At 45.2% G+C, this 25,544-nt stretch overlaps 1 protein-coding gene across 1 annotated transcript in view; it reads right to left on the bottom strand.

Moving 5' to 3' along the window:
• Window positions 1-8,860: 8,860 nt before the first annotated feature.
• Window positions 8,861-25,544, bottom strand: part of FAM151B (family with sequence similarity 151 member B) — a 100,422-nt gene continuing 83,738 nt past the window's right edge. Inside the window, exon 6 of the mRNA XM_073655029.1 lies at window positions 8,861-8,990. Coding sequence (XP_073511130.1) covers window positions 8,984-8,990 — 7 coding nt within the window. The 3' untranslated portion in view covers window positions 8,861-8,983. The remainder of the gene's footprint in view (window positions 8,991-25,544) is intronic.

Here is a 25,544-nt window from a genome sequence, read left to right on the forward strand (position 1 = left end):
TGCAACTATTCCGCAGCGTTGATCCAGGGGAAGGCAAAAAAAACCATGCGGTATAGGCCAATTTACATCATTGAGGAAAAATTCACTTCCCGACTCCAATCTGGCAGTCAGATTAAATCCCTGGATTAATTAACTATCACTAAGCATAAGATGTAATTTTATTTTTCTCAGGAAAGGCGTCCAGGCCTCTCTTGAACTCATTAAGTGAGTTGGACATCACCACTTCCTCTCCCAGAGAGTTCCAGAGTCTCACGGCTCTGACCGTAAAGAATCCCCTTCTATGCTGGTGCAGGAACCTCCTTTCCTCCAGACGCATAGTGTGCCCCCTCGTCTTTGTCACCATCCTTGGTATAAACAGGTCATGGGAGAGATCTCTGTACTGCCCCCTGATGTATTTATACGTTTATGAGGTCTCCCCTAAGCCTTCTCTTTTCCAACGTAAATAGGCCTAATTTTGACAACCTCTCTGGGTATTCTAGTCCCTCCATTCCCTTTATTACCTTAGTCGCCCTCCTTTGTACCCTCTCTAGCTCCAATATGTCTTTCCTGAGCACAGGAGCCCAGAACTGTGCACAAAATTCTAAGTGCGGCCTTACCAGCACTTTATACAGAGGAAGAACAATGTTCTCATCATATGCCCCTATTCCTCTTCTGATGCATGCCATTACTCTATTTGCCTTCGCAGCTGCTGCCTGACACTGGGCACTCCAATTTAATTTGCTGTTAACCAAGACGCCCAGGTCCTTCTCCATGTCAGATTTCCCCAACGGTTTCCCATTTAGTATGTATGGGTGACTGCTGTTTTTCTTTCCCATGTGCATGACCTTACATTTATCGGCATGGAACCCCATTTGCCATTTTTTGGCCCAACTCCCCAATTTATCTAAATCATCCTGTAGCTGTGCCCTATCCTCATCTGTATTAACTACTTTACAAAGTTTAGTATCATCTGCAAATATTGCTATTTTACTATGCAACCCTTCCACTAGATCATTAATAAATATATTAAATAATATAAGGCCCAAGACAGACCCTTGAGGCACCCTGCTAGTAACCCTGACACACTCTGAGCTTACTCCATTGATAACCACCCTCTGCTTTCTATCACTCAGCCAGCTATTTACCCACTTGCACACATTATCCCCCAGACCAAGCATTCTCATTTTATATACCAACCTTTTGTGTGGCACGGTATCAAACGCATTGGAGAAGTCAAGGTATACAACATCCACTGACTCTCCCCGGTCCAGCTGTGAGCTCACCTCCTCGTAGAAGGCGATCAGGTTTGTTTGGCAGGAGCGATCCCTCATGAATCCATGTTGATATGGAGTTAGACAGTTATTATCATTAAGATATTCTACAATAGCATCTCTAAGAAATCCTTCAAACAATTTACCCACAACAGACGTTAAGCTTACTGGTCTATAGTTCCCAGGGTCACTTTTAGACCCCTTTTTGAATATTGGTACCACATTTGCTTGGCGCCAGTCTAGTGGGACAGTCCCTGTCCATAAAGAGTGCTTGAATATAAGATACAGCGGCCTGTCTATCACATTACTTAATTCTTTTAGTACCCGGGGGTGTATGTCATCTGGGCCTGGTGACTTGTCTATTTTGATATTATTTAGGCGTTTCTGAACTTCCTCCTGGGTTAGGTGGGTGATATTTAGCGGAGGGTTTACTTTATCACTCTGCATTTCCTCCGATAAATTGTTTTCTTTTGTGAAAACAGTGGAGAAGAAGCTATTGAGTAGGTATGCTTTACCCTCATCGCCCTCTATGATTTTACCCAGGTTATTTTTCAATGGGCCAACTCCATCAGTTTTAATCCTTTTACTGTTTATATAGTGAAAGAACAGTTTGGGATTCATTTTACTTTCCTTGGCAATTAGGCTCTCTGTCTCCTCTTTTGCTATTCTTATTTGTTTCTTACAGATTTAGTTTTTTTCCCTATAAGATATTAGCGCTTCCTCACTGCCTTCTTGTTTAAGTTTACCGAAAGCCCTTTTTTTGTTTTTCATTGCCCTCTTGACTTCCTTATTTAGCCATATTGGCTTCCTCCTATTCCTAGCCCTTTTATTCCCATAAGGTATGTACCTTCTACAGTGACTATGTAGGACTGTTTTGAAAATTTACCATTTTCTATGCGTGCTCCTATTACTGAAGATACTATCCCAGTCTATAAGGTGAAGGGCATCTCTTAGCTGATCAAACTTTGCCCTCCTGAAGTTCAGTGTTTTTGTGACTCCCTTGCTGGGCACCCTACTGAAGCACATGTGGAATTGTATAATGTTGTGGTCACTATTTCCCAGGTGCCCCCCGACCTGCACCTCAGTTATTCTGTCTGGCCTGTTAGTTAATATTAAGTCTAAAAGGGCCGTCCCTCTAGTTGGTTCCTGCACAAGTTGTGACAAATAATTGTCTTTGATAATTGACAGAAACCTGTTTCCTTTCTGAGATCTACAGCTTTCGGTTTCCCAGTCTATATCGGGGTAGTTGAAGTCCCCCATAATAATCACCTCGTTATTTTCTGCTACTTCGTCTATTTGTCTCATTAATAGACTTTCCGTGGCTTCTGCTATATTTGGTGGTTTATAGCAGACTCCTATGATAATTTTATTATTGTTTTTTACCCCATGTATCTCCACCCATAAGGACTCGACCTCCTCATTTCCCTCCCATACATCCTCCCGTATTGTAGGCTTTAGACACGTCTTTACATATAGACAAACTCCACCCCCTTTCCGACTTCTTCGATCCCTTCTAAACAGACTGTAACCCTGTAAGTTAACTGCCCAGTCATAGCTTTCATCTAACCATGTCTCGGTTATTCCCACTATGTCATAGTTACCTGTAGATATTTCTGCTTCCAGTTCATCCATCTTGTTTGTCAGGCTTCTGGCATTTGCTAGCACGCAGTTTACACGATTTTATTTTGTTCCAATCTTCTCCCTGTGGATTGCATTAGAAATTTTCTTACCTCCCTTCCAAGTATCTTGTCTTGGACCTTCTTTGACGCACTTCATATCTTTCATTAGTATGTTCTCTGGTTTCATGTTCGTGTCCGGCGTTTTTCTTCCCATCCCCTCTTCTTCTAGTTTAACGCCCTCCTGATGAGTGTTGCGAGTCTCCTGGCGAATGTGTGTTTCCCGAGTTTGTTGAGGTGTAGTCCGTCTCTGGCAAGGAGTCCATCATAGACGTAATTCACACCGTGGTCCAGGAATCCAAATCCTTGTTGTCTGCACCATCATCTCAGCCAGTTGTTCACATCAAGGATCCTGTTCCATTTCCTGACGCCATGCCCGTCTACTGGAAGGATAGAAGAAAAAACTTCCTGCGCATCCAGTTCTTTTACTTTCTCCCCCAATGCTTCAAAGTCCTTGCAGATTGTCGGTAGGTCCTTCCTTGCCGTGTCATTGGTGCCAACATGCATCAGAAGAAATGGGTGGACATCCTTGGAACTGATGAGCTTCGGTATCCTATCGGTAACATCCTTGATCTTCGCACCTGGGAGGCAGCATACTTCTCTTGCGGTTATGTCTGGTCTGCAGATAGCTGCTTCTGTTCCTCTCAGTAGTGAGTCTCCCACCACCACCACTCTTCTTCCCTTCTTGGCTGTCCTTTTTCTTGTCGCTTCTGGGTGTTTCTGGGTGCTCTTTTCTTTTTTGCTTGCTGGTAGTGCCTCATCCTTAGGTGTGCCATCTTCGTCCTCCACAAGTCCTTGGAATCTGTTTCTCAGTTGTGTGGTTGGTGGTGTCTCCATGGTCTTCTTGCTTCTTTTGGTCACTTGCCTCCACTTGTCTGCCTCTGGAGGTTCTCTGAAGATTTCTTCACTTTCCGTGACCAGTAGTGACGCTTCTGTTCTGTCCAGGAAGTCTTCATTTTCCTTGATGAGTTTTAATGTTGCAATTCTTTCTTCCAGTCCCCGCACCTTTTCTTCTAAAAGAGCCAGTAGTCTACACTTCTGGCAGGTGAAGTTGGTTTCATCTTCTGGTCGATCTGTGAACATGTAGCACATGTTGCAGCTCACCATGTAGGTTGTCACATCTGCCATGCTGCTCCTTGTCCCTGATGACTTGATTTCTGTCTTCTTTCTTGTGTTACCCGCGGTTTGGCGATGCTTTCCAAGCAGCTGGTCCCTGCTGTACCCAACGATCTTCTAGCTGAGGGAGACTCTTCGCTATTCCCAGAAGGCACCTGGAATATGCAAATTGTCCTCTTCAAGCTTCAATCCCTGGTTTGGCGATGCTTTCCAAACAGATGGTCCCGGCTGTACCCAACGATCTTCTAGCTGAGGGAGACTCTTCGCTTTTCCCAGAAGGCACCTGGAATATGCAAATTGTCCTCTTCAAGCTTCAATCCCTGGTTTGGCGATGCTTTCCAAGCAGCTGGTCCCGGCTGTACCCAACGATCTTCTAGCTGAGGGAGACTCTTCGCTTTTCCCAGAAGGTACCCGGAATATGCAAATTGTCCTCTTCAAGCTTCAATCCCTGTGTGGTAAGCACCTTGAACCCCCAAGTCCTTTACAGAAGTTTATAACATGGAGCCATGAAAATAAAAAAATCAAACTTTTTCCACAAAAATGATGTTTTAGCCCCAATTTTTTTATTTTCACAAGGGTAAGAGGAGAAAATGGACCCCAAAAACTTTTTTGCAATTTCTCCTGAGTATGCCAATACCCCATATGTGGGGAAAATACAGTGTTTGGGCGCACGGCAGAGTTCAGAAGGGAAGGAGCACTGTGTGACTTTTTGAACGCAAAATTGGCTGGAATCGAGAGCGGATGCCATGTCGCATTTGGAGAGCCCCTGATGTGCCTAAATAGTGGAAACCCCACACAAGTGACCCCATTTTGGAAACTACACCCCTCAAGGATTTTATCAAGGGGTATAGTGAACATTTTGAACCCAGAGGTACAACACAGAATTTTATAACATTAGGTCATCATATTGAATAAGTTGTCATTAGCCTTGAGCGCAAGTGCTTACTATTTGAGTTTGCATCGGGTACTCAGGTATGCACCATGTATCGCGTGTGCTCGAGTGACATGCTCGAGTCCCCACCCGCATGTTTCACGGTTATTAGACACCCAAGAATAAACATGCGGGGATCGCTCGTGCATGGCAGGCGATCCCCGCGAGTTTTTTTTGGCCGTGAAGCATATGGGGTAGAGACTCGAGCATGTCACTCGAGCACCCGCGATACTCAATGCATACCCGAGCACCCGATGCAAACTCAAGTAGCGAGCACTTGCGCTCAACACTAGTTGCCATATCGTCATCTTTTTTTTTACTTTTGAAAAAAAAAAACAACCCTAACCCCAACCCTAACACCAACCCCAGCCCTAGCGTTTATTTTTTACGCCATTCCTAGTGCGGTATAAGTGATTAGATGTCTTTATTCTTCGGGTCGGTGCGACTACAGAGATACCAGAATCATATCGGCTTTTTATGATTGACAGCTGTCACACACTAAAAGACACATATTTTGTAAAATCTAGTTTTTACATCGCCATATTTTGAGAGCTATAATTTTTCCATATTTTGGCCGACAGAGTCATGTGACAGCTTTTTTTTGCGAGATGAGTTGACGTTTTTATTGGTGCCATTTTCAGGCATGTGACATTTTTTAATCGCTTTCTATTCCGGTTTTTGGGAGGCAGAATAAACAAAAAACAACAATTCAGGAATTGTTTTTTTTTAATTTTTTTATTCTGCTCCGCGTGTGGTAAAATTGATAAGGCAGCTTTATTTTTCAGGTCAGTACGTTTACAGCGGTACCACATTTATATAGTTTTTCTATGTTTTGCACTTTTACACAATAAAAGCTATTTTATAGAAAAAAATATTTTTTTGCATCGCTTTATTCTGAGAGCTATAACTTTTTTATTTTTTGGCTGATGGAGCTGTATGGTGGCTTATTTTTTTGCGGGACGAGATGACGTTTTCAGCGGTACCATTTTTATTTATATTCGTCTTTTTGATCGCGTGTTATTCCATTTTTTGTTTGGCAGTATGATGATAAAGCATTGTTTTTTGCGTCATTTTTTTTTTTTTTTTACCGTGTTCACTGAAGGGGTTAACTAGTGGGACAATTTTATAGGTCAGGTCGTTCCGGACGCGGTAATACCAAATATGTGTACTTTTATTGTTTTTTTTTTTTTTCAGAATAATATTTATTGATGGGTACATTATATTTTTATTTTTGGTGGATTATTTTGAAATTTTTTTAAAATATTTTTACAATTTTTTTTTAATTGTTTTTTCACTTTCTGACAGTTTTTTTATTTGTTTACTTTGTCCCACTATGGGACTTTCACTTTTTTTATTCTGATCGCCTGCATAGCATAGGGATGGAGCACCATCCCTGTGCCATGCAGGCAGTCAGCGCTGCACATTGAGAAGATAGTTTGGTCATGTACTGCGCATGATCAAAAAATCTTCCTGCTGTCTGGTGACCCAGATGTTGTCATGACGACATCGGGTCGTCATGGCAACATCCGGGAAGCCGTGGCAGACAGCGCTGGAGGCCGGAAGAGGAGGTGAGAATACCAATCACCTCCCCTTAGCCACCGCAATGCTGCGATCGACTTCAATCGCAGCATTGCGGGGGTTAATGTGCCGGGAGCGGTGTGGGACCACTCCCTGCACATAGTACCGGGTGTCAGCAGTGACAATCAGCTGACACCCGGCGGCGATCGCGCCTGCACAGCCTGTGTGCGCGCGCGATCGCCATGACGTACTAATACGGGTCAGGCTCTTAAAACCCAGGGCACAGACGCGTATTAGTACGTCTTCGGCTTTAAAGGGATTAAGGACGTGTTCCAGCCAAAATCTTTATATGTTTTGAGGTTTTCCACCAACTCTTCATAGTTATCTGCTCTTGTGTTTCCCAAAAAATTAGTTACCACTAATGCCAATGCTACCCATGCAGCCTTTTCCTTGCCCTGCAACAAACGGAGACACTCCTCATCTTGAAGAAGCTTAAGAATCTGAGGTCCAATAAAGATTCTTTCCTTTATCTTTCTTCACTCAACCTTGGAAATTTATCAATGAGATACTTGAATGCTTTTGGATTTGTATCCATTGCCTTTACAAAGTTCTTCATTAGGCTAACTTGATATGCAATGGTGGTAACAAAATCTTATGTGGGTCAACAAGTGCTGGATGCAGGACATTTTTACTCCCTGGCTGAAGTGAATGTCGGAGAGGCCAGTCTCTTTTATTGTAGTAATATTCTCTTGCATGACTATCCAACTCATACAGAAAGCAGCAGTACTTTATGTATCCACCTTGGAGACCAAGTAAGAGGGCAACCACCTTTAAGTCATCACAGAGGGGCTATTATTGGTCATAGTTTAGGCACCTCAACAGCTGTTTCATGTTGTCATAGGTTTCTTTCATGTGGACTGCATAACCAATTGGAATTGAAGGTAGCACGTTGCCCTTATGCAGCAAGACAGCTTTTAGCCTTGCTTTGGACGAATCGATGAAGAGCCTCAAGATTGCCCTCTATGAAAAATTATTGGACAAGATCTTTATCACGGTTGCGTAACAAAGAAATCCAACATCACCCACTAGGAGATTCCGCTGCTGTAGCCTAGAACCTATGAGCTCAGCCTTACTCTTGGGCAGATCACACAATGCTATTGTGTGGACAGCAGCTGTCATTTCAACTAAAAAAATAAATAAATCAGTAGCACTGCGCAAAGTTTCCATTTAGCCAACTTTGCTAAAAGGGCTATCCCCACAACTGAATTATTTTTCACAAAGCACAGTAAATGTATACTTATTGTCAATGTACAGACCAAACCCATCATAAAAATTATTTCTTATTCTTGAGTGACATTTCTCATCTCCATCTGCACCTCTGTGTTTCCAGCTTCACATCATTGAATGGGTGGTCTTATTCTAAACTGCTAAAACAACAAATCCCAGCAGCACCCTGCTTCTCCTCAGTGCTGCAGACTCCTCCATCCTAACTAGCACCACCTCCATGAATTTATAACTCAGAGCTGTGTATTTTTACATCATTAATCTGTTAGATGGTTCCAGCAGAGAGCCATAGTCCTCTGCCCTGCCAGCATAGTGAAGCCTATAATAACTAGGCAGAGTAGAGATGAAACAAGCTGAGCTGTGTTTGATGCCTGCTGCTGACCAGTGATGCAAAACTGCAAATGCTGCTCTGCTAATGCATATGGCAAAAGATTATCTTCTGCCATAAACATCAAAAGAGCTGCATTTGCAGTTTCACATCACTAAACTATCACTAGTAGAATTTAAACACAGCTCAGCCCAGCTTGTATCCGCTCTGCGGTTCCTGTTTGTGTGGGCACAGCAAAGTAGAGTGCAGAACTGTTGCTGTCTGCTGGAAACAAGCTAACAGATTAAAGATATAAAAAGACACATGCAACTATGTTGATACAGATGGTAGAAGATAAAATCTACATTTGGTCCCGTCTACTGTACGGGAACAAATGAATAACTACAGTATATAAGTACATTAATATAAGACCACATTGTAAGAGAATTGAAAGGTTATTTACAAAATCACAATCAGTGGTTAGTTTGGTATTTTGTTTAGGAAACCTGTATGATGTTTTTGTTGATTTCTTCAGGGATTTAATCATAAGGCACAGTGTATTCTCATTAATTACATGTTTAATGCAATAGATTACTTTCCACAATGTTATGTGAGCGACCATTTGTTGTGAGGGCTGGCAAGGTCAGTTTGAGAAATCCACATAACCTTGATGGGGAGAAATGAAAGAAGAGAAGTCAAAGGACAGGAAATTGCTACAAATGGGAATAAGTTCAGTGACAATAAAATAATTATTGTTATTTTCTTGCGCTTTCATTATTTTACGCTTTATATGGTTTCAGGACTTCTCCGCAGTTGAGTGCAGCTCATTCTGTATCACACTGTTTAGGTACCGATATCACAGGACCTTCACTTACTTTGTACTTCTCAGTAATAACATGACTCAGTAACTGGGGGTTAAAAAAATATAATAATAATAAAACATTTCAACTTCTATTTCTCTATGACCCTGTCCTTATCACATGTCAGTAACTAAATATAATTACACATTTTTTCAGAAACTTTACAGTATAGTTAGATGTTTGTATTGTTATCTTACAGGTACCCAAAGTCAAAGTCAATTTCCTCAAGGTAACTACTAATACCAGCAGCTCATGGCTTGCAGATGGAATCGAAAAAAATACAACATTCAACAGATGATACAAAATATATAAATCCCAAACAAGAAATTAGAATCTAATTAGCACAGTTTCTCTTGTAGCAATACAGCGATGATAAAACATTGGTCTCTGGAGTAACATTGTAGTGAGACATATTAAAGCCTTAATGCAGAGTTACTATCAATTCACAAATATTAAAAACACTTGATAAAAAGAGTAACTATGGCAACCGGCTTTGAATATTGCTGTACAATTAAAATGCAACATATAGTAATTGTACACAGCAACCCTGTACATGATCAGGCTTCACCAGGTATCACTGGGTAAGGTCAGACATCACAGACAGGAAAGGAGAAAATTAATATTGTTTGCTTCACATATATAAAAAGACAAAAAAACATTTTCACTGAACCATTTTACAATAGCTAGTGGTATCTATTATGTGCATTTACAGAGACCAGACCCAGCGTCAGCATCCGGCGCACCCGGCAAGTGCCACGGCCCTGAGCAGGCGGTGGAGGCCACTCGCCGTCGGGCACCCCGGCGCGCTATGGGGCCCGTGAGCAGAGGAGTCCGATGCCAGTGCCCGTGACTGAGACCCCCCCGCTCGCTCAGGGCCCCGGCACAATACTTACCTCTCCCCGGCCTGTTCCTCTGCAGGTCCTATATCTTTCGCGCCTCCTGACTGTGACGTCTCAGGTCAGAATGCGCGATGACTTCTGACTCAGTCATATCGCAGAGAACGGGAAGACGGCGACACTGAGGAGTCCGGAGCAGAGCAGCGTCAGCAGGAGAGGTGAGGTATTTTATTTATTTTCTTTTATGTATGGAGGCATGGGGCATTATATGGGGCCCATAAAGCAGGGAGCATTATATGGGGCCAAGCATGCATGGAGTATTATATGGGGCCCAGCCTGCATGGAGCATTATATGGAGGTAGGTATCCTGTATGGAGCATTATATGGTGGCCAGTATCCTGTATGGAGCAATATATGGGGTCCATTATTCTGTATAGACCATTATATAGGGTCCATTATTCTGTATGGAGCAATATATGAGGTCCATTATTCTGTGTGGAGCATTATATGGGGTCCATTATTCTGTATGGAGCATTACATGATGTCCATTATTCTGTATGGAGCATTACATGATGTCCATTATTCTGTATGGAGCATTATATGGGGGCCAGTATCCTGTATGGAGCAATATATGGGGTCCATTTTTCTGTATGGAGCATTATATGGGGTCCATTATTCTGTATGGAGCATTATATGGGGTCCATTATTCTGTATGGAGCATTATATGGGGTCCATTATTCTGTATGGAGCAATATATGAGGTCCATTATTCTGTATGGAGCATTATATAAGGCCCATTATTCCGTATGGAGCATTATATGAGGCCCATTATTCTGTATGGAGCATTATATGGGGGCTGGTATCCCGTATGGAGCAATATATGTGGTCCATTATTCTTAAAATATCTCAAAAGACTGAATATATGCACAGTAAGTAATTTTTACATTGCAGTATATGTTCATTCCTTTCATAATTTCTTTAGCGCTTTTTCAGATGGGTTAAGGAGCATACCTGCCTGTAAAAGACAGTGTGTGCACTTACCCTTAAAGTCACTGCTCACTACACAGCAAGACAGAAACTTCTGGCAGCGTTTCGAATGAATCTTAGATTATTCCTCAAGGGCATTGCCCTCCAGTTCACTAATTCTTTGGTTTGCATGCTGCAACTTCTTTCTTCAAATCTTTCCAAATATTTTTTATGCAGTTCAAGTCAGGCGACTGTGACGGCCGCTCCAGAATGTTTCAGTACTTCTGAAATCAAGCCTTGTTGGACTTTGAAGTCTGTTTGGGACCATTGTCCTTTGACGCCTAAGCTTCAGCTTCCTCACAGAAGGCATAAAGTTTTCTCTTGAAATGTTATGGCACTTGATCAAATCCATTTTGCCCTCCAAAAGCTGTAAATTATCTAAAGTATAGGCTACAAACTGCTTTATATTTCAAAAATATCCATGAAAATGTTTCTTTAATAATAATAATAATAATCTTTATTTATATAGCGCCAACATATTCCACAGTGCTTAACAATTCACAGGTTCATAAACAGTCATAAGTAACATAGCTAAAGATAATACCATAATTACAGCAAAAAGAATGACGACCCTGCTCGTAAGAGCTTACAATCTACAATGAGGTGGGGGTGACACAAAGTACAATGGCTTATTTACAAGGATGGTCCAGCCATCTTGAGGGGATGAGGGATAGATAAAGGCTGCATGAGCTCATCATCAGCCAGTATCTGTAGTGCTTTTTGGTTCGGTGGAGAGTTATGTTTAGAGAAATAAGGGATGGGTTATAAGAAGATAAAAGGACTTTGATTAGGGAAGATGATAGGCTGCCCTAAACAGGTGTGTTTTTAGGGAGCACCTAAAACTGTGTAAGTTGTGGTTCATCCTAATTTCTTGGGGTAGAGCATTCCAAAGAATAGGTGCAGCTCGGGAGAAGTCTTGAAGCCGGGAGTGGGAGGTACGGATTAGTGCGGATGTTAGTCGAAAGTCGCTTGCGGAGCATAGAGAACGGGTAGGCCGATAAACAGAAATGAGGGAAGAGATGTAGGGGGGTGCCACACTGTGGAGAGCTTTGTGGGTGAGAAGAAGCAATTTAAATTTGATCCTATAATTCATGGGCAGCCAGTGCAATGACTGGCACAGAGCGGAGGAGTCTGAGTAACGGTTAGCCAAGTAGATGACCCTGGCTGCAGCATTAAGGATGGACTGGAGGGGGGAAAGTCGAGTGAGGGGGAGGCCAATTAATAGAGAGTTACAGTAGTCAAGGCGGGAGTGGATCAGGGCAACAGTGAGGGTTTTTGTTGTTTCCAAGGTGAGAAAGGGGCAGATTCTAGAGATGTTCTTCAGGTGCAAGTGACAAGAGATTGTATATGGAAGGTGAAGGAAAGATTGGTGTCAAACACAACGCCCAGACAGCGCACCTGCTCGCTCGGCGTTATTGTGGTGCCACACACGGAGAGAGAGATGTCAGATTTAGAGAGGTGAGTAGATCACGGGAACAGAAGTAGTTTTGGAAAGGTTGAGTTTCAGGTAGAGAGCGGACATGATGTTAGAAACTGCGGCCAGACAGTCACTGGTGTTCTGTAGTACAGCGGGAGTAAGGTCAGGGGATGAGGTGTATAGTTGTGTGTCATCAGCATAAAGATGGTACTGCAAACCAAATTTGCTGATGGTCTGTCCAATTGGGGCTGTGTAGAGAGAGAGAAGAGAAGAGGGCCAAGGACTGAACCCTGAGGAACCCCAATAGTGAGAGGAAGAGGGGAAGAAGTGGAGCCAGCGAACGATACACTGAAAGAGCGGCCAGATAGGTAGAAGGAGAACCAGGAGAGAGCAGTGTCCTTTATGCCAATTGAGTGGAGCATAGAGAGTAGGAGGTGGTGGTCAACAGTATCAAAGGCTGCAGAGAGGTCAAGAAGAATGAGCAGAGAGTAGTCACCATTACGTTTTGCTGTCAGGTCATTGGTTACTTTGATTAGTGCAGTTTCGCAGTTTCTGTAGAATGTAGGGGGCGGAAGCCGGACTGTGATGGGTTTAGAAGAGAGTGAGTGGAGAGGTAACTGGCAAGGCGGGAGTAGACCAAGCGCTCCAAGAGTTTAGAGATGAAGGGAAGATTGGAGACTAGTCTGTAGTTGCTTGTGCAGGAAGGGTCAAGAGAGGACTTTTTTAATAATGGAGTAATGATGGAGTGTTTGAAGGAGGAGCGGAAGATACCAGAAGAGAGGGAGAGGTTGAAGATTTTAGTTAAGTGAGTAGTGACGACAGAAGAAAGAGACTGGAGTAGATGTGAGGGGATGGGGTCAGTGGTGCATGTAGTGGAATGAGAAGAAGAGAGGAGCCTGGAGACTTCGTCTTCTGTGACTGGGTCAAATGTGGAGAGTGATCCAGAGGGGATGTGGGGGGGAGGATGGGAGTCACGGCACTTGGTGGCTGGGAGCTGATTTCCTGACGGATGTTGTCTATTTTCTCTGTGAAGTAGGAGGCCAAGTCCTCGGCACAAATGTCCGTGGTGAGGGCCTGCGCTTTAGGACTGAGGAGGGAGTGAAAGGTATCGAAGAGTTTTTTTGGGGCTGTTGGATAGTGAGGAGATCAGGGTGGTGAAGTAGGTCTGTTTGGCGAGGTGAAGGGCAGAGTTATATGTTTTTAACATAAATTTGTAGTGGATAAAGTTTTCTAGTGTGCGAGTTTTCCTCCATAGGCGTTCGGCACTTCTAGAGCAATGCTGGAGAAATCGGGTTTGCGGTATGAGCCAGGGCTGTTTTACTCTGTGTTTAGAGGTTCTTAGGGTGAGGGGTGCTACTTGGTCCAGCGTGCTTATGAGCGTGTCATTGTAGCGATTTACAGCCAGATCAGCACAGGAAAAAGAGGAGATTGTGGACAGTGATGAGTGAAGGGAGTCTGTAAGTGTATGAGGGTTAATGGCTTGTAGATTTCTGAATGTGTGATAGGTAGGAGTGTGCTGGGGCGGGCGAGGATTTTTTGAGCATGAAGGAGAGAATGTTATGATCAGAGAGGGGAAGGGGGGAGTTATTTAGGTGGGGGATTGAACTAAGCCGGGCAAAGACCAGATCAAGGGTGTTTCCATCTTTGTGTGTCTCAGAGGTTGAAAGCTGTGAGAGGCCAAGAGAAGTGGTTAAAGATAGAAGCTGGGATGCGGATGAGGAGGTGGGACTGTTTATGGGGATGTTGAAGTCTCCCAGGATAAGGGTTGGTAAATCTGAGGACATGAAGTGCGGCAGCCAGGCAGAAAAATGGTCGAGGAACTGGGTGGGTGAGCCTGGGGGACGGTATACGACCGCTACTCTGAGGGAGATGGGATGGAAGAGCCTGATGATGTGGACCTCAAAAGAAGGGAATGAGAGTGATGGTACTGGGGGGATGACCTGGAAGGTGCAATGTGGGGACAGGAGTATGCCGACCCCACCACCAAGTCTGTTCGCAGGTCTCGGGGAATGGGAAAAATGCAGGCCGCCATGAGAAATAGCGGCAGGGGAGACAGTGTCAGAATCCTGGATCCAGGTTTCAGTGAGGGCCAGCAGATTGAGAGAGTTAGTCAGAAAGTAATTGTGCAGTAATCTCTAGTAATTCTTTTTACTAATGTCATTTTATCTATCTCTCTATAATCAAAACAAGATTCCATAAAACATTGTGTATGGTCCTCCTGTGGAAAATGATAGTAATCCGGTTTACAGAGGAGAAGCAGATTTAATTTACCAAATATATGAGTGTCATCTGTTGTAAACAGCATCTTATTATTTATCCTACAGCCTGCCCAGCTTGGGATCCCAATAAATTAATACAACCTAGAATAAAAACAATGCATGGAAAGTCAGTAAATAGTAACATAAGCAAAAAACATAGGGTACTTAGTTAACAATTTTTTTTTATCAAAACAGTCTAAAAACTATCCCACCGTGACAAGGCGTACCCAATTAGGATTTTCTGTACTCTAGTATCTCACCTCCTAATATGTCAGCAGGACTCAAAATAGATGGACGCTTACTGTGTTTTATATCTGGACTGATGAGAGGCAACAACCCAAAACACAGTGTCTGAAAATTGTGATTCTGGTTTCGCTTTTATCCTAAGTCATATGGCAAGTCTCGCTAAAGGGTTGATATTGACTTTTAGGATTGCTACTTCCAATAGTTGGCTCTAGAGTACAAGTCCTCTTCCTCTCTGAAGGGGCAATTTGCATATTTAATTTCCCAAAGGAGCATTGCATGGCTTATAAGCCTCCTTACACTGGCATGCCAGGTATGTCACTCTCTACAAGGAGAAATGTTACCCCTTAGATCTTAAGTAATCGGTTTAACGTATATGCAATACAATACAAAGGTGACTGTCAATATCGCTGCATCCTATTGTCACTTTTACGAAATTGTCTTCCATAACAAAACATGAAAATGCCAATATCTAAGGTAATATAATTATCATAGTCTGTCTGCAGCCCTGACTTTTGACTAACATTTCCACTCAAGTTTACTTACTGGGATATTAAAGGGAAGCAGTCATTAGATTCATGCTGCCCCAAGGTGTGAAGTCAGTACAAAGTTTTCCAACCCATTCATTTCATGTGCTTTGCGTAGTTTGAAATAACTAGAAGAATGAGGTTGAATCCCCCCTATTGTTGCCAAAGTGATAATTATACCAGCTTCTGTTGCTTTTGGGATAATTAATTTTTTTTTGCAAGAGAAATTATATCAGTGCAATGTACAGGATGCGGTTAATCCGCATCGTTCAATGAACACATGCGGATTCACCGGCGTGCAGCGCTTTGGACGCAGCATAAAGTACGCTGCATTCAAAGAGCTGCACATACCCTAAAGGTGCTGTTGACATGAAATTATCAGCAGATGTTGGTAGAAACCCAACCAATTCACACAGGCTGTTACGCTCGTGCCCGGACTGACTGGCGTGAGCGTGATTAGTGATCCCACTGTACCATGAACCGGGGAGTGCCTGGAGGGGCGTAACTAAGTATCAACCCGATCCGATCAAAGTCGCACGGCGGCTTAGTCGACTCCGTGGACCAAGGAGGAACCGAGCAGAGGGACCAGGTGCGACTCCAGATCAGACCCCGGTCACCGTTGTTGACCCACACCGAGGAATGCAGGAACAGGCAGGTTACACTGGCATACAGGCAGGTGGGTATTGGCAAGTACGGCTGGTATGCAGACAGGTGGGTACTGGCAAGTACGGCTGGTATGCAGACAGGTGGGCACTGGCAAGCACGGCTGGTATGCAGACAGGTGGGCACTGGCAAGCATGGCTGGTATGCAGAAAGGGAGATACTGCAAGCACGGCTGGAGTGCAGACAGGGAGGTACTAGCCGTTTGGAGCGCAGGCTGGATAGGGTCCAGTACAGACTGGGAGACAGGTACAGAGCCGCAGATGCGGTAGACAAGCAGAGTAAAGCGAAACCGCCGGAACAGAGGACAAGGCAGAGCAGAGAGGAACTGCTGGTGCGGTGAGCAAGCAGAGCGGAGCGAAAACCGCAGGTGCGGTGGGCAAGGCAGAGCAGAGCGGAACCGCCGGAGCGGTGGACAAGGCAGAGCAGAGAGAAACCGCAGGTGCGGTGGACAAGGCAGAGCAGAGCGGAACCGCTGGAGCGGTGGGCAAGGCAGAGCAGAGAGAACCCGCAGGTGCGGTGGACAAGGCAGAGCAGAGAGAAGCCGCTGGTGCGGTGAGCAAGGCAGAGCAGAGAGAAGCCACCGGAGCGGTGGGCAAGTCAGAGCAGAGAGAAGCCGCTGGAGCCGTGGGCAAGTCAGAGCAGAGAGAAACCGCTGGAGCGGTGGGCAAGACAGAGAGGACAGGGCTCTGTTCACATGGAACAGACTGGAAAATACAGGAAGATGGCTAGAACACAGGAGGAAGATACGGAGGAAGGGAAAAGGGACAAGCAGAACCAGATACACACAAGGTACTTCCTATGAAGTAGCGAGTGGACACAAAACTCACAAACAGAAGTACAGAGACAACGAGTTGGAGTTAGGTGCAGGTTCCGATACTGCAGGAAAAGGGAAGGTACGGACATAGGGACAAACAGGTAACAGGCTAGGATACAGTTCAGACTGGAACTGCTACTGCAATGAGATACAAGAATGAGCCTGGGTATACAGCCCCCAGAGTGGCGGAAACAGATTAGAAGTCACAGGTAACAGGCCTGGGTATACAGCCCCCAGAGTGGCGGAAACAGACTAGAAGACAGAGATAACAGGTCTGGGTATGCAGCCCCCAGAGAGGCGGAAAGACTAGAAACAGGACAGGACCTTGCAATTCAGTAGCAAAGACTAACTGAGTGAAGGTGTTGCTCAGGCACCTCCTTCTGGGTGGAGGGGGTTTAAATATCCAGTGACTCACAGCAATAGGCTGGAGACGCATTAGGGGTGCGCCCACAGCAGCTATAAGAATCATGAAGTAACCGGGCCACCGCCCTAAGCAGTCAGTCAAGAGACATGCACACAGCATGAACTGGAGCAAGGTTTGTAGGCTGGACTGACAGGTAAGATTGCGGTCTTGCATAGTGGGAGGTGGTGCACTATGCAAGCACGCCACCAGGGATGTTACACAGGCAAAGAAATCAAACCATAGACGTCCATAAATTATGTGTAATAATGAGAAATGACACAGTAAAACAGTATTGAACACGCTTAATGAAATTTATTTAATACTTCGTACAAAAGCCTTTGTTGGTGATAACAGCTTCAAGACGCCTTCTGCATTGAGACACTAGTTGTATGCATTGCTCAGGTGTGATTTTGGTTCATTCTTCCATACAAACACTCTTCAAATCCTGAATGTTCATTGGGCTCCTTCTATGAACTCCGGTGATTGGCTGGGTCTCTCTAGCAGTTTTATTTTTCTTGTATGAAACCAACTGAGAGTTTGCTTGGCTGTGTTTGGGATCATGGTCTTGCTGAAATGTCCACCCTTGTTTAATCTTCATCATCATCATCCTGGTAGATGGCGATTTTTATCAAGAATGTCTTGGTACATTTGTCCATTCAACCTTCCTTCAATAAAATGAAATTTGCCAGTGCCGTATGCTGAAAAACAGCCCCACACCATGATGTTCCCACCTCCAAACTTCACTGTTGGTATGGTGTTTTTGGGGTGACGTGCAGTGCTTTTTGGCCTCCAAACATAGTGTGTATTGTGGCATCGAAAGAGTTAAATTTTGGACTCATCTGACCAGACTACATTCTTCCAGTATTTCACAGGCTTAGCTAAATGTTGCTGAGCAAATTGTAAACTTGCTTGAACATGCTTTTTCTTCAGCACTGGAGTCTTGCATGGTGAGCGTGCATACAGGCCATTAGGTTGAGTCCATTACTTATTGTTTTCTTTGAAACAACTGTACCTGCTGATTCAAGGTCTTTCTGTAGCTCTCCACAGGAGGTCCTTGGCTCTTGGACAGCTCTTCTGATAATTATTTTCCCTCCTGTGTGTGAAATCTTGTGGGGAGCACCTGGCCGTGGCCGATTAATGGTAAAATTATGTTCTTTCTCCTTCTGGATTATCCCAAATGTGCTCATGATAACCTTCAGTAGTTTGGAAATTCTTCTGTAACCAATGCCATCAGTATGTTTTGCAACAATAAGACTGTGAAGGTCTTGAGACAGCTGACTGGTTTTACCCATCATGAGATGTTTCTTGTGTGGCACCTAGTTAATGAGACACTTATTTTTATAGGCCATCAGTTGAACCAGCTGATATTATTTTTCACTAAGTGTCAGGATTGCTTTCTAATTACTGATAGATTTCAGCTGGTGTCATGACTTTCCATGGCTATTTGCACCTCTCATTCTTCATGTGTTCAATACTTTTTTCCTATGTCATTTCTCATTATTACACATAACTTCATTTATGGACATCTATGGTTTGATTTCTTTGACTGTGTAGATTGGATCTGGTGACCCTTTCATGTTAACAGCACCCTTAGAATTATTTTTACTTTGAAAATTGGTGACGTGTTCAAACCTTATTTCACCGGCTGTAGGTCTAGGTGGTCGAATCTTCACTGCCTTGCTTTTCCAGAAGGAGCTGAAAGCACTACCTTGTTCTCTATACAGACATGGTTTATTGGTACATTTGGCGAAGACAGCATTTCTAATTTTGTCCAAAGGGCTCATAGTTTCTCTGTTAGGGTGCCAATTTCAAGAGTTAGACCTAGAGGCATGCTGGTTAAAATGGTTGATACTGGGGATTGAGATGTCTTCCTTAAATGAGCTAGGAATCTTCAATTCAATGGTAGGTTTTTATCTTGGGTTCTGTCAGTTAAATGGCCACAGTGTGAATGTGCACTTATACATTGCACTTATACCAACAAGTGTTCCGGCTCATTTCTTTGGTTTTGCTTTAGTTCCTTTTACTTTGTACAAGCAAGTGTGGGCCCCCTCCCTCTTTGGGCTGGAAATCTTATCTCTATAGCTTTCCATAGGCAGATGACTGAACAGCCAGGTCTGGTTCCTGCTCTGCCCCCATCTATTTTGAGGTCTGCTGACAAATATGGTGAACTACAACAGTTAGGGTTTATACAGATTGGGTAAACCTTTCCCTGGAGGGATGGCTTTTACGCTCTTTGGATCGAAATGGTGCCAACTAAGTGCCCTATGTTATTTATATGTACTGCTATCATTTATTTACTTAATACGGGGTATTTGCTAATTTTGGTTTTATCCTAGGTTCTGGAATTTAATGGTAGGAAGATGATGCTTTTTGCTGACTATGAAGCAGAGCCACAGAAGGACAGAATTAAATAGGCTGATTTAAATTTCATTTTTAAGAACACATGGTATTAAATATGCTACCATTTTAAAGCCAAATTAAGGATTATCTGGATGAGTTCTGTTATATTTTTATCTAACCCCTAATGAGGTTCAGGAATGGATTACAATTAGTGTTGAGCGAGCACTAAAATGCTCGGGTGCTCGAAGCTCGGGCCGAGCTCACCGTGATACTCGGGTGTTCGACCCGAGCAACGAGCCCAATGTTAGTCTATGGGAGACCCGAGCATTTTTTCGGCGGCACCCCCGGCTGTCTGTAGAAAGCCTAAAAAGTGCCCAAAACGATAGTGACAGTGCTCAAAAGACATGGGGACAGCATGGGCATCGCCCCAGGAAACATTTCTGACCCCCAGATCACTGCTGTCAACAATGTGGTCAGAGGTATTAAGCCACTTTTACGGGCTCACAAACTTCAAAAATGAAACTGAAACGGTTTTCCTGTGAAATCTGTTAAAGAAGTTCCTTTCCAGGGTAAACACTTGTGTATAAGGTAAAATAAATAACCAAAAAACAAAAATACTCCTCCACACCTTGGGCTATGTTCACAAGTAGCATTTTTTATGCGTTTTTGCACTTTTGTATTGCTTTCAACCGTGAAAAATGCATTCACCGTGAAATGTCATTTTAACATTTTACAATCTTATCTGCCCATGTGCTATGTGACACATGCATACAGTGCTGAAAAGACATGGGAACAGCATGGGGAAGACCCCTGGAAGCATCTGTGACACCCAGGTCACTGCCTAAAAGTGGGCCCATCAGAAGTGATCCTTGCCACATCAGAAGATGCAGACTTGCAACTATCCCCGTGCAAGTCCTTGTCCCAGGGCAGTGTTCAATTGTACCTTCCCCATTCCTTGCAATGCAAGCGCAAGTATGCAGCCTGCCACCCACTCACCCCCAGGCTGCAATACCATACTGCTAGCTTGCACTTGAAATGGGGCCTTTTAGTTTGGAGGAGGCCGAAGCTGGCCACTACATCATGGCTGCTTCGGCAGCGAGGTATCCATACTCAGTCCCCAGCCGCCTGGCGGCCAGGTGTCCACGCTCGGTCCCCAGCCGCCTTGTGGCCGGGTGTCCATAAACGGTCCCCAGCCGCCCCTATTTCTCCTGGGAACTTCCCCCACACTTTTCTTAGCCTGGCCTGCTTTAGGGCAGCATTGGACGAGCCCACCAGAGAACCAGACTCCTCCGGTGGGCCCTGGCTTCTCCATCAGGGGAGTTGAGAGTGCCAAGGTGAGGAGCATGATGATGATGATAGAAGTTAGCGTCTGCTTTGTTTTCTTGGAATGCAAGCGTATGTATGTAGTAGCGGCTAGGCCTGAGGTGGTCAGCGTTTTGGCGCATATTCCTACCTCCTCCGAGGATTGCTGGATATTTTCCTGCAACTATCCCAGTTCTATGACTCCCATTAAAACAAAGCTTCAGGTGATGAATGATGGATGAGGTGGTGGCAAAGGAGAAAGAGCAGGAGGAACAGGGACCATTCACATCAATATCAGGCCAGTCAACCACACATGTCTTGTAGGATATGTTTCTGTACCAAAAGGAGCAGTTCAGCTACACAGTTATAGGGCATACAGTGAGTACAATGCCTACCAAAAATTTCGAGGCACTCCAATGCCCCTTGGAAGTGACATGGAGGTCAGAGGGCCTTAACTAAACCGTTTTTTCCATTTATAGCAACTGGGTCTCCTGTGCACTGTTGGCCTAAGCAGTGAATGGAAGGCTTTCTAAAAATTATGAGGAACTGCAATGCCCTTTGAAACAGACATAGATTACAGCATACTAAAAACCTTCTACCCATTATTGGGGAGTGGGTCTCCCTTAGTGTTCGCCTATGCATTGATAAAAACAAAAGCTGACTAAAATTAGGAGGAAATGCAATGCCCGTTGGAAGAATGGTGGAGGTCGCAGTGGAATAAAAAGACAATATCAATGCCCTTTGGAAAAGTGGTGGAGGTCGCAGTAGCTTAACAAGACGGTTTTAATGCCCCTTGGAAAAGTGGTGGAGGTCGCAGTAGCTTAACAAGACTGTTTTAATGCCCCTTGGAAGAATAGTGGAGGTCGCAGTGGAATAAAAAGACAATATCAATGCCCCTTGGAAAAGTGGTGGAGGTCGCAGTAGCTTAACAAGACGGTTTTAATGCCCTTTGGAAGAGACATGGAGGTCGCAGTAGCTTAACAAGACGGTTTTAATGCCCCTTGGAAAAGTGGTGGAGGTCGCAGTAGCTTAACAAGACGGTTTTAATGCCCCTTGGAAGAGACGTGGAGGTCGCAGTAGCTTAACAAGACGGTTTTAATGCTCCTTGGAAGAATGGTGGAGGTCGCAGTGGAATAAAAAGACAATATCAATGCCCCTTGGAAAAGTGGTGGAGGTCACAGTAGCTTAACAAGACGGTTTTAATGTCCCTTGGAAGAGACGTGGAGGTCGCAGTAGCTTAACAAGACGGTTTTAATGCCCCTTGGAAAAGAGGTGGAGGTCGCAGTAGCTTAACAAGATGGTTTTAATGCCCCTTGGAAAAGTGGTGGAGGTCACAGTAGCTTAACAAGACTGTTTTCATGCCCCTTACAAGAGCCATGCAGTACAGAATATTAAAAACATTATTCCCATTATTGGGGAGTGGGTCTCCCATAGTCTTTGCCTATGCCTTCCAAGCAAAAGCTGCCAAAAATTAGGACGGAGGAACTTGCAATGCTGGCAACATGGACCACGGTCACCTTGATAGTATAGTGGTGGTGGAGGCTGAGGATAAGGAGAAGAGCAAAATACAGCCGAAATGAGGAAGCGTATACCCATGTGTGGGTGTGAAGCGGTGCATGGGAATACACCTCCCGAAATAACACAGTGGATTTGACTTTATGTTACTCTGCTGTCATTTGGTGGTGATGAGAAGTCTGGCCCAATCCAGCCCTTGTTCATTTTGATAAGGGTCAGCTTGTCAGTTGACAGGCGAGTGCGCTTATCAGTTATAATTCCCCCAGCAGCACTAAAAACACGCTCCGATAACACGCTAGCGACAGGGCAGGCCAGGACCTCCAAGGCGTACAGAGCGAGTTCATTCCAAGTGTCCAGCTTGGATACCCAATAATTAAAAGGCACAGAGGAACCACGGAGGATGCTGGTATGGTCGGCAAGGTACTCCCTCACCATCTTTTGAAACTTTCCACTCCTTGTGAGAGTACCCCGCGCCTCAGGGCCCGTAAGCTGGGTGGGTCTCAGAAAACTGTCCCAGAATGTTGACAGTGTTCCCCTGCCTCTGCTGGATTGGAGTTGCGTCTCTCTCGCCTGTACGCCTTGGTTGGTCAACGAACTGTGACCTCTGCCGATAGCGTGTTCAGATGGGAATTTTTTTAACAGTTCTGCAACAAGGGCCTTCTGGTACTGCCACATTTTTGTAGACCTCTCCACCTCAGGAATAAGAGAGTGAAAGTTCTCCTTGTAGCGGGGGTCTAAAAGTGTCACCAACCAGTAATGACTGTCACCCAACATTTTGACAACGCGAGGGTCATGGTTAAGGCAGCGTAACATAAAGACAGCCATGCGTGCCAGACTGGTAACGGGCAAGACTTCCATGTCCTCACCAAGATGACGACTGACCATGCTCTCCTCCTCCTCCTCCCCTCTGTCCTCAGGCCACCTACGCTGAACCGACTGTATGACAGTTGTACAGGTACTACCATCTACAGCGCATGATACCAGCTCCTGTTCTTCCTCCTCCTCCTCTCCCACATTGTCCCCCAATGCACGTTGGGATGAGATGAGGCTGGGCTGTGTGTAATCGCCCATTACGGCTTCTTGATCCATCTCATCATACTCTGGCTGCAATGCCTCCTCTTTAATTCTCTGCAGAGAGCGTTGCAAAAGACAGACAAGTGGGATGCTGACGCTAATGATGGCGTCATCGCCACTCACCATCTTGGTGGACTCCTCAAAGTTTGTCAGGATGGTACATATGTCAGACATCCAGGTCCACTCCTGAGGTCTTATGTGTGGAGTCTGACCTGAATATCGACAGCCTTGTTGCAGCTGGTACTCCACAACTTCTCTCTTCTGCTCACAAATCCTTTGCAACATATGGAGGCTAGAGTTCCAACGTGTGGGGACATCACACACCAGTCGGTGTGACGGAAGCTGCAAACGCTGCTGCAACACAGCAAGGGCGGCGGAAGCTGTAGCCGACTTCCGAAAATGAGCTGACAGGCGGTGTACTTTGACGAGCAGATCTGCCAGCTCAGGGTACGATTTAAGAAACTGCTGAAACACGAGGTTAAGCACACGAGCCAGGCATGGTACGTGTGTGATCTCGCCTCAGAGCCGCCACCAGGTTACGGCCATTGTCACACATGACCATGCCTGGATGTAGGTTCAGCGGTCTCAGCCACAGATCTGCCTGGTCTTTCACAGCTGTCCACAACTCACAAGCAGTGTGAGGTTTATCACCTAAGCTTATGAGTTTCAGCACAGCCTGTTGTCACTTGGCTGAGGCAGTGCTGCAGTGCTTCCAGCTTGTAACTGATGTGGTGATATCTGAGATGGAGGCTGAACATGAGGAGGATGATGCGCAGGAGCTGTACACTATGGGGGCAACTCTGACTGACATAGGGCCCGCAATCCTCGGTGTGGGGAGGATGTGTTCCGTCCCAAGGTCCGACTGGGTCCCGGCTTCCACTATGTTTACCCAGTGTGCCGTCAGGGAGATGTACCGTCCCTGGCCACAAGCACTTGTACACGTGTCTGTTGTCAGGTGGACTCTCCCAGTAACTGCGTTGCTGACGGCACAGCAGATGTTTTGGGACACGTGCTTGCGTAGTGCGGGGATGGCACACCGGGCCACCGCCATAAGGTTGCGGAAGGATTCCGTCTCCACCAGCCTAAAAGGCAGCATTTCCAATGCAAGCAGTCGTGAAATGTGCGAATTTAGGACTGTGGCCTGTGGGGCATTGGCTACGAATTTGCGCTTTCGTTCAAAGGTCTGGGATATGAACAATTGAACGCTGCGGTAGGACATGGATGTTGATGCGGTTTCTTGAGAAACTGCCATAACAAGTGATGACTGAGAGGAGGGGGCATCTTTTCATGCAGTATGGACAGGGGATTGCCTTGCATGCACAACAGGGGGTTCTCTTACATGCATAACAGCAGAAGAAGCAGTGGTGACACCCGCTGATACGGGTCGTGGACCCTGGGGTTCGCCCCACAAAGTCAGGTGCTTTGCTGACATGTGCCTGATCATGCTGGTGGTGGTCAGGCTGGTAGTGTTGTCACCCCTGCTGATGCTGGCCTGGCAGGTGGTACAAATGGCCTTTTTGGGGTTATGAGCAGAGTCTTTAAAAAAATTCCAGACTCTGGAAGACCTACCGGTTGTACTGGCAATGTCCGTCGTGTTGGTGTTATGGGGAACTGTTGCCCGCCTTCTGTGTGTGGCCACCACACTGCTTCTTCCTGCCTGTTGGGGTACTCTGCCTCCCTCCCCCTGTGTGCTGCTGGCCTCGCTCTGCGTGTCCTCCTGCCACGTTGGGCCAGTTACTAGATCATCCACCACCTCCTCCTCTTCCACTTGCGCACCACGATCCTCCTCCTCACTTCGTGGCAATTGTGTCTCATCATCGTCCACCTCTTGTGACAGATTGCCAGCGTCGACTTCCTGTGGCCGTGGCTGTCCAAATATTTGGGCATCGCTACATGGGATCTTCTCTTCCACCACTTCAAGCGGAGCAGGCGAGGGGCACAAATATGGAAATGGACCAGTGAACAGCTCTTCAGAGTGTCCAAGTGAGGAGGAGTATGCGGTCGAGACTCACGGCTACTAAAACTTGACCGTGTGGAAGACAGACCGGAGGTGGTGGTGCCCAGGTAACTGGAAGTATTATCTGCTATCCAATTAATAACCTGTTCACACTGATCAGTTCGCAATACTGGTGTTGTAGTGTGCTTCCCTAGTAATTCGGTCAAGAAGTGGGAGCGAGAAGATGTG

Source organism: Phyllobates terribilis, unplaced genomic scaffold (genome assembly GCF_046119375.1).
Source record: "Phyllobates terribilis strain yellow unplaced genomic scaffold, ASM4611937v1 Scaffold_1__5_contigs__length_1240528914, whole genome shotgun sequence".
Classification (NCBI taxonomy): Eukaryota; Metazoa; Chordata; class Amphibia; order Anura; family Dendrobatidae; genus Phyllobates; species Phyllobates terribilis.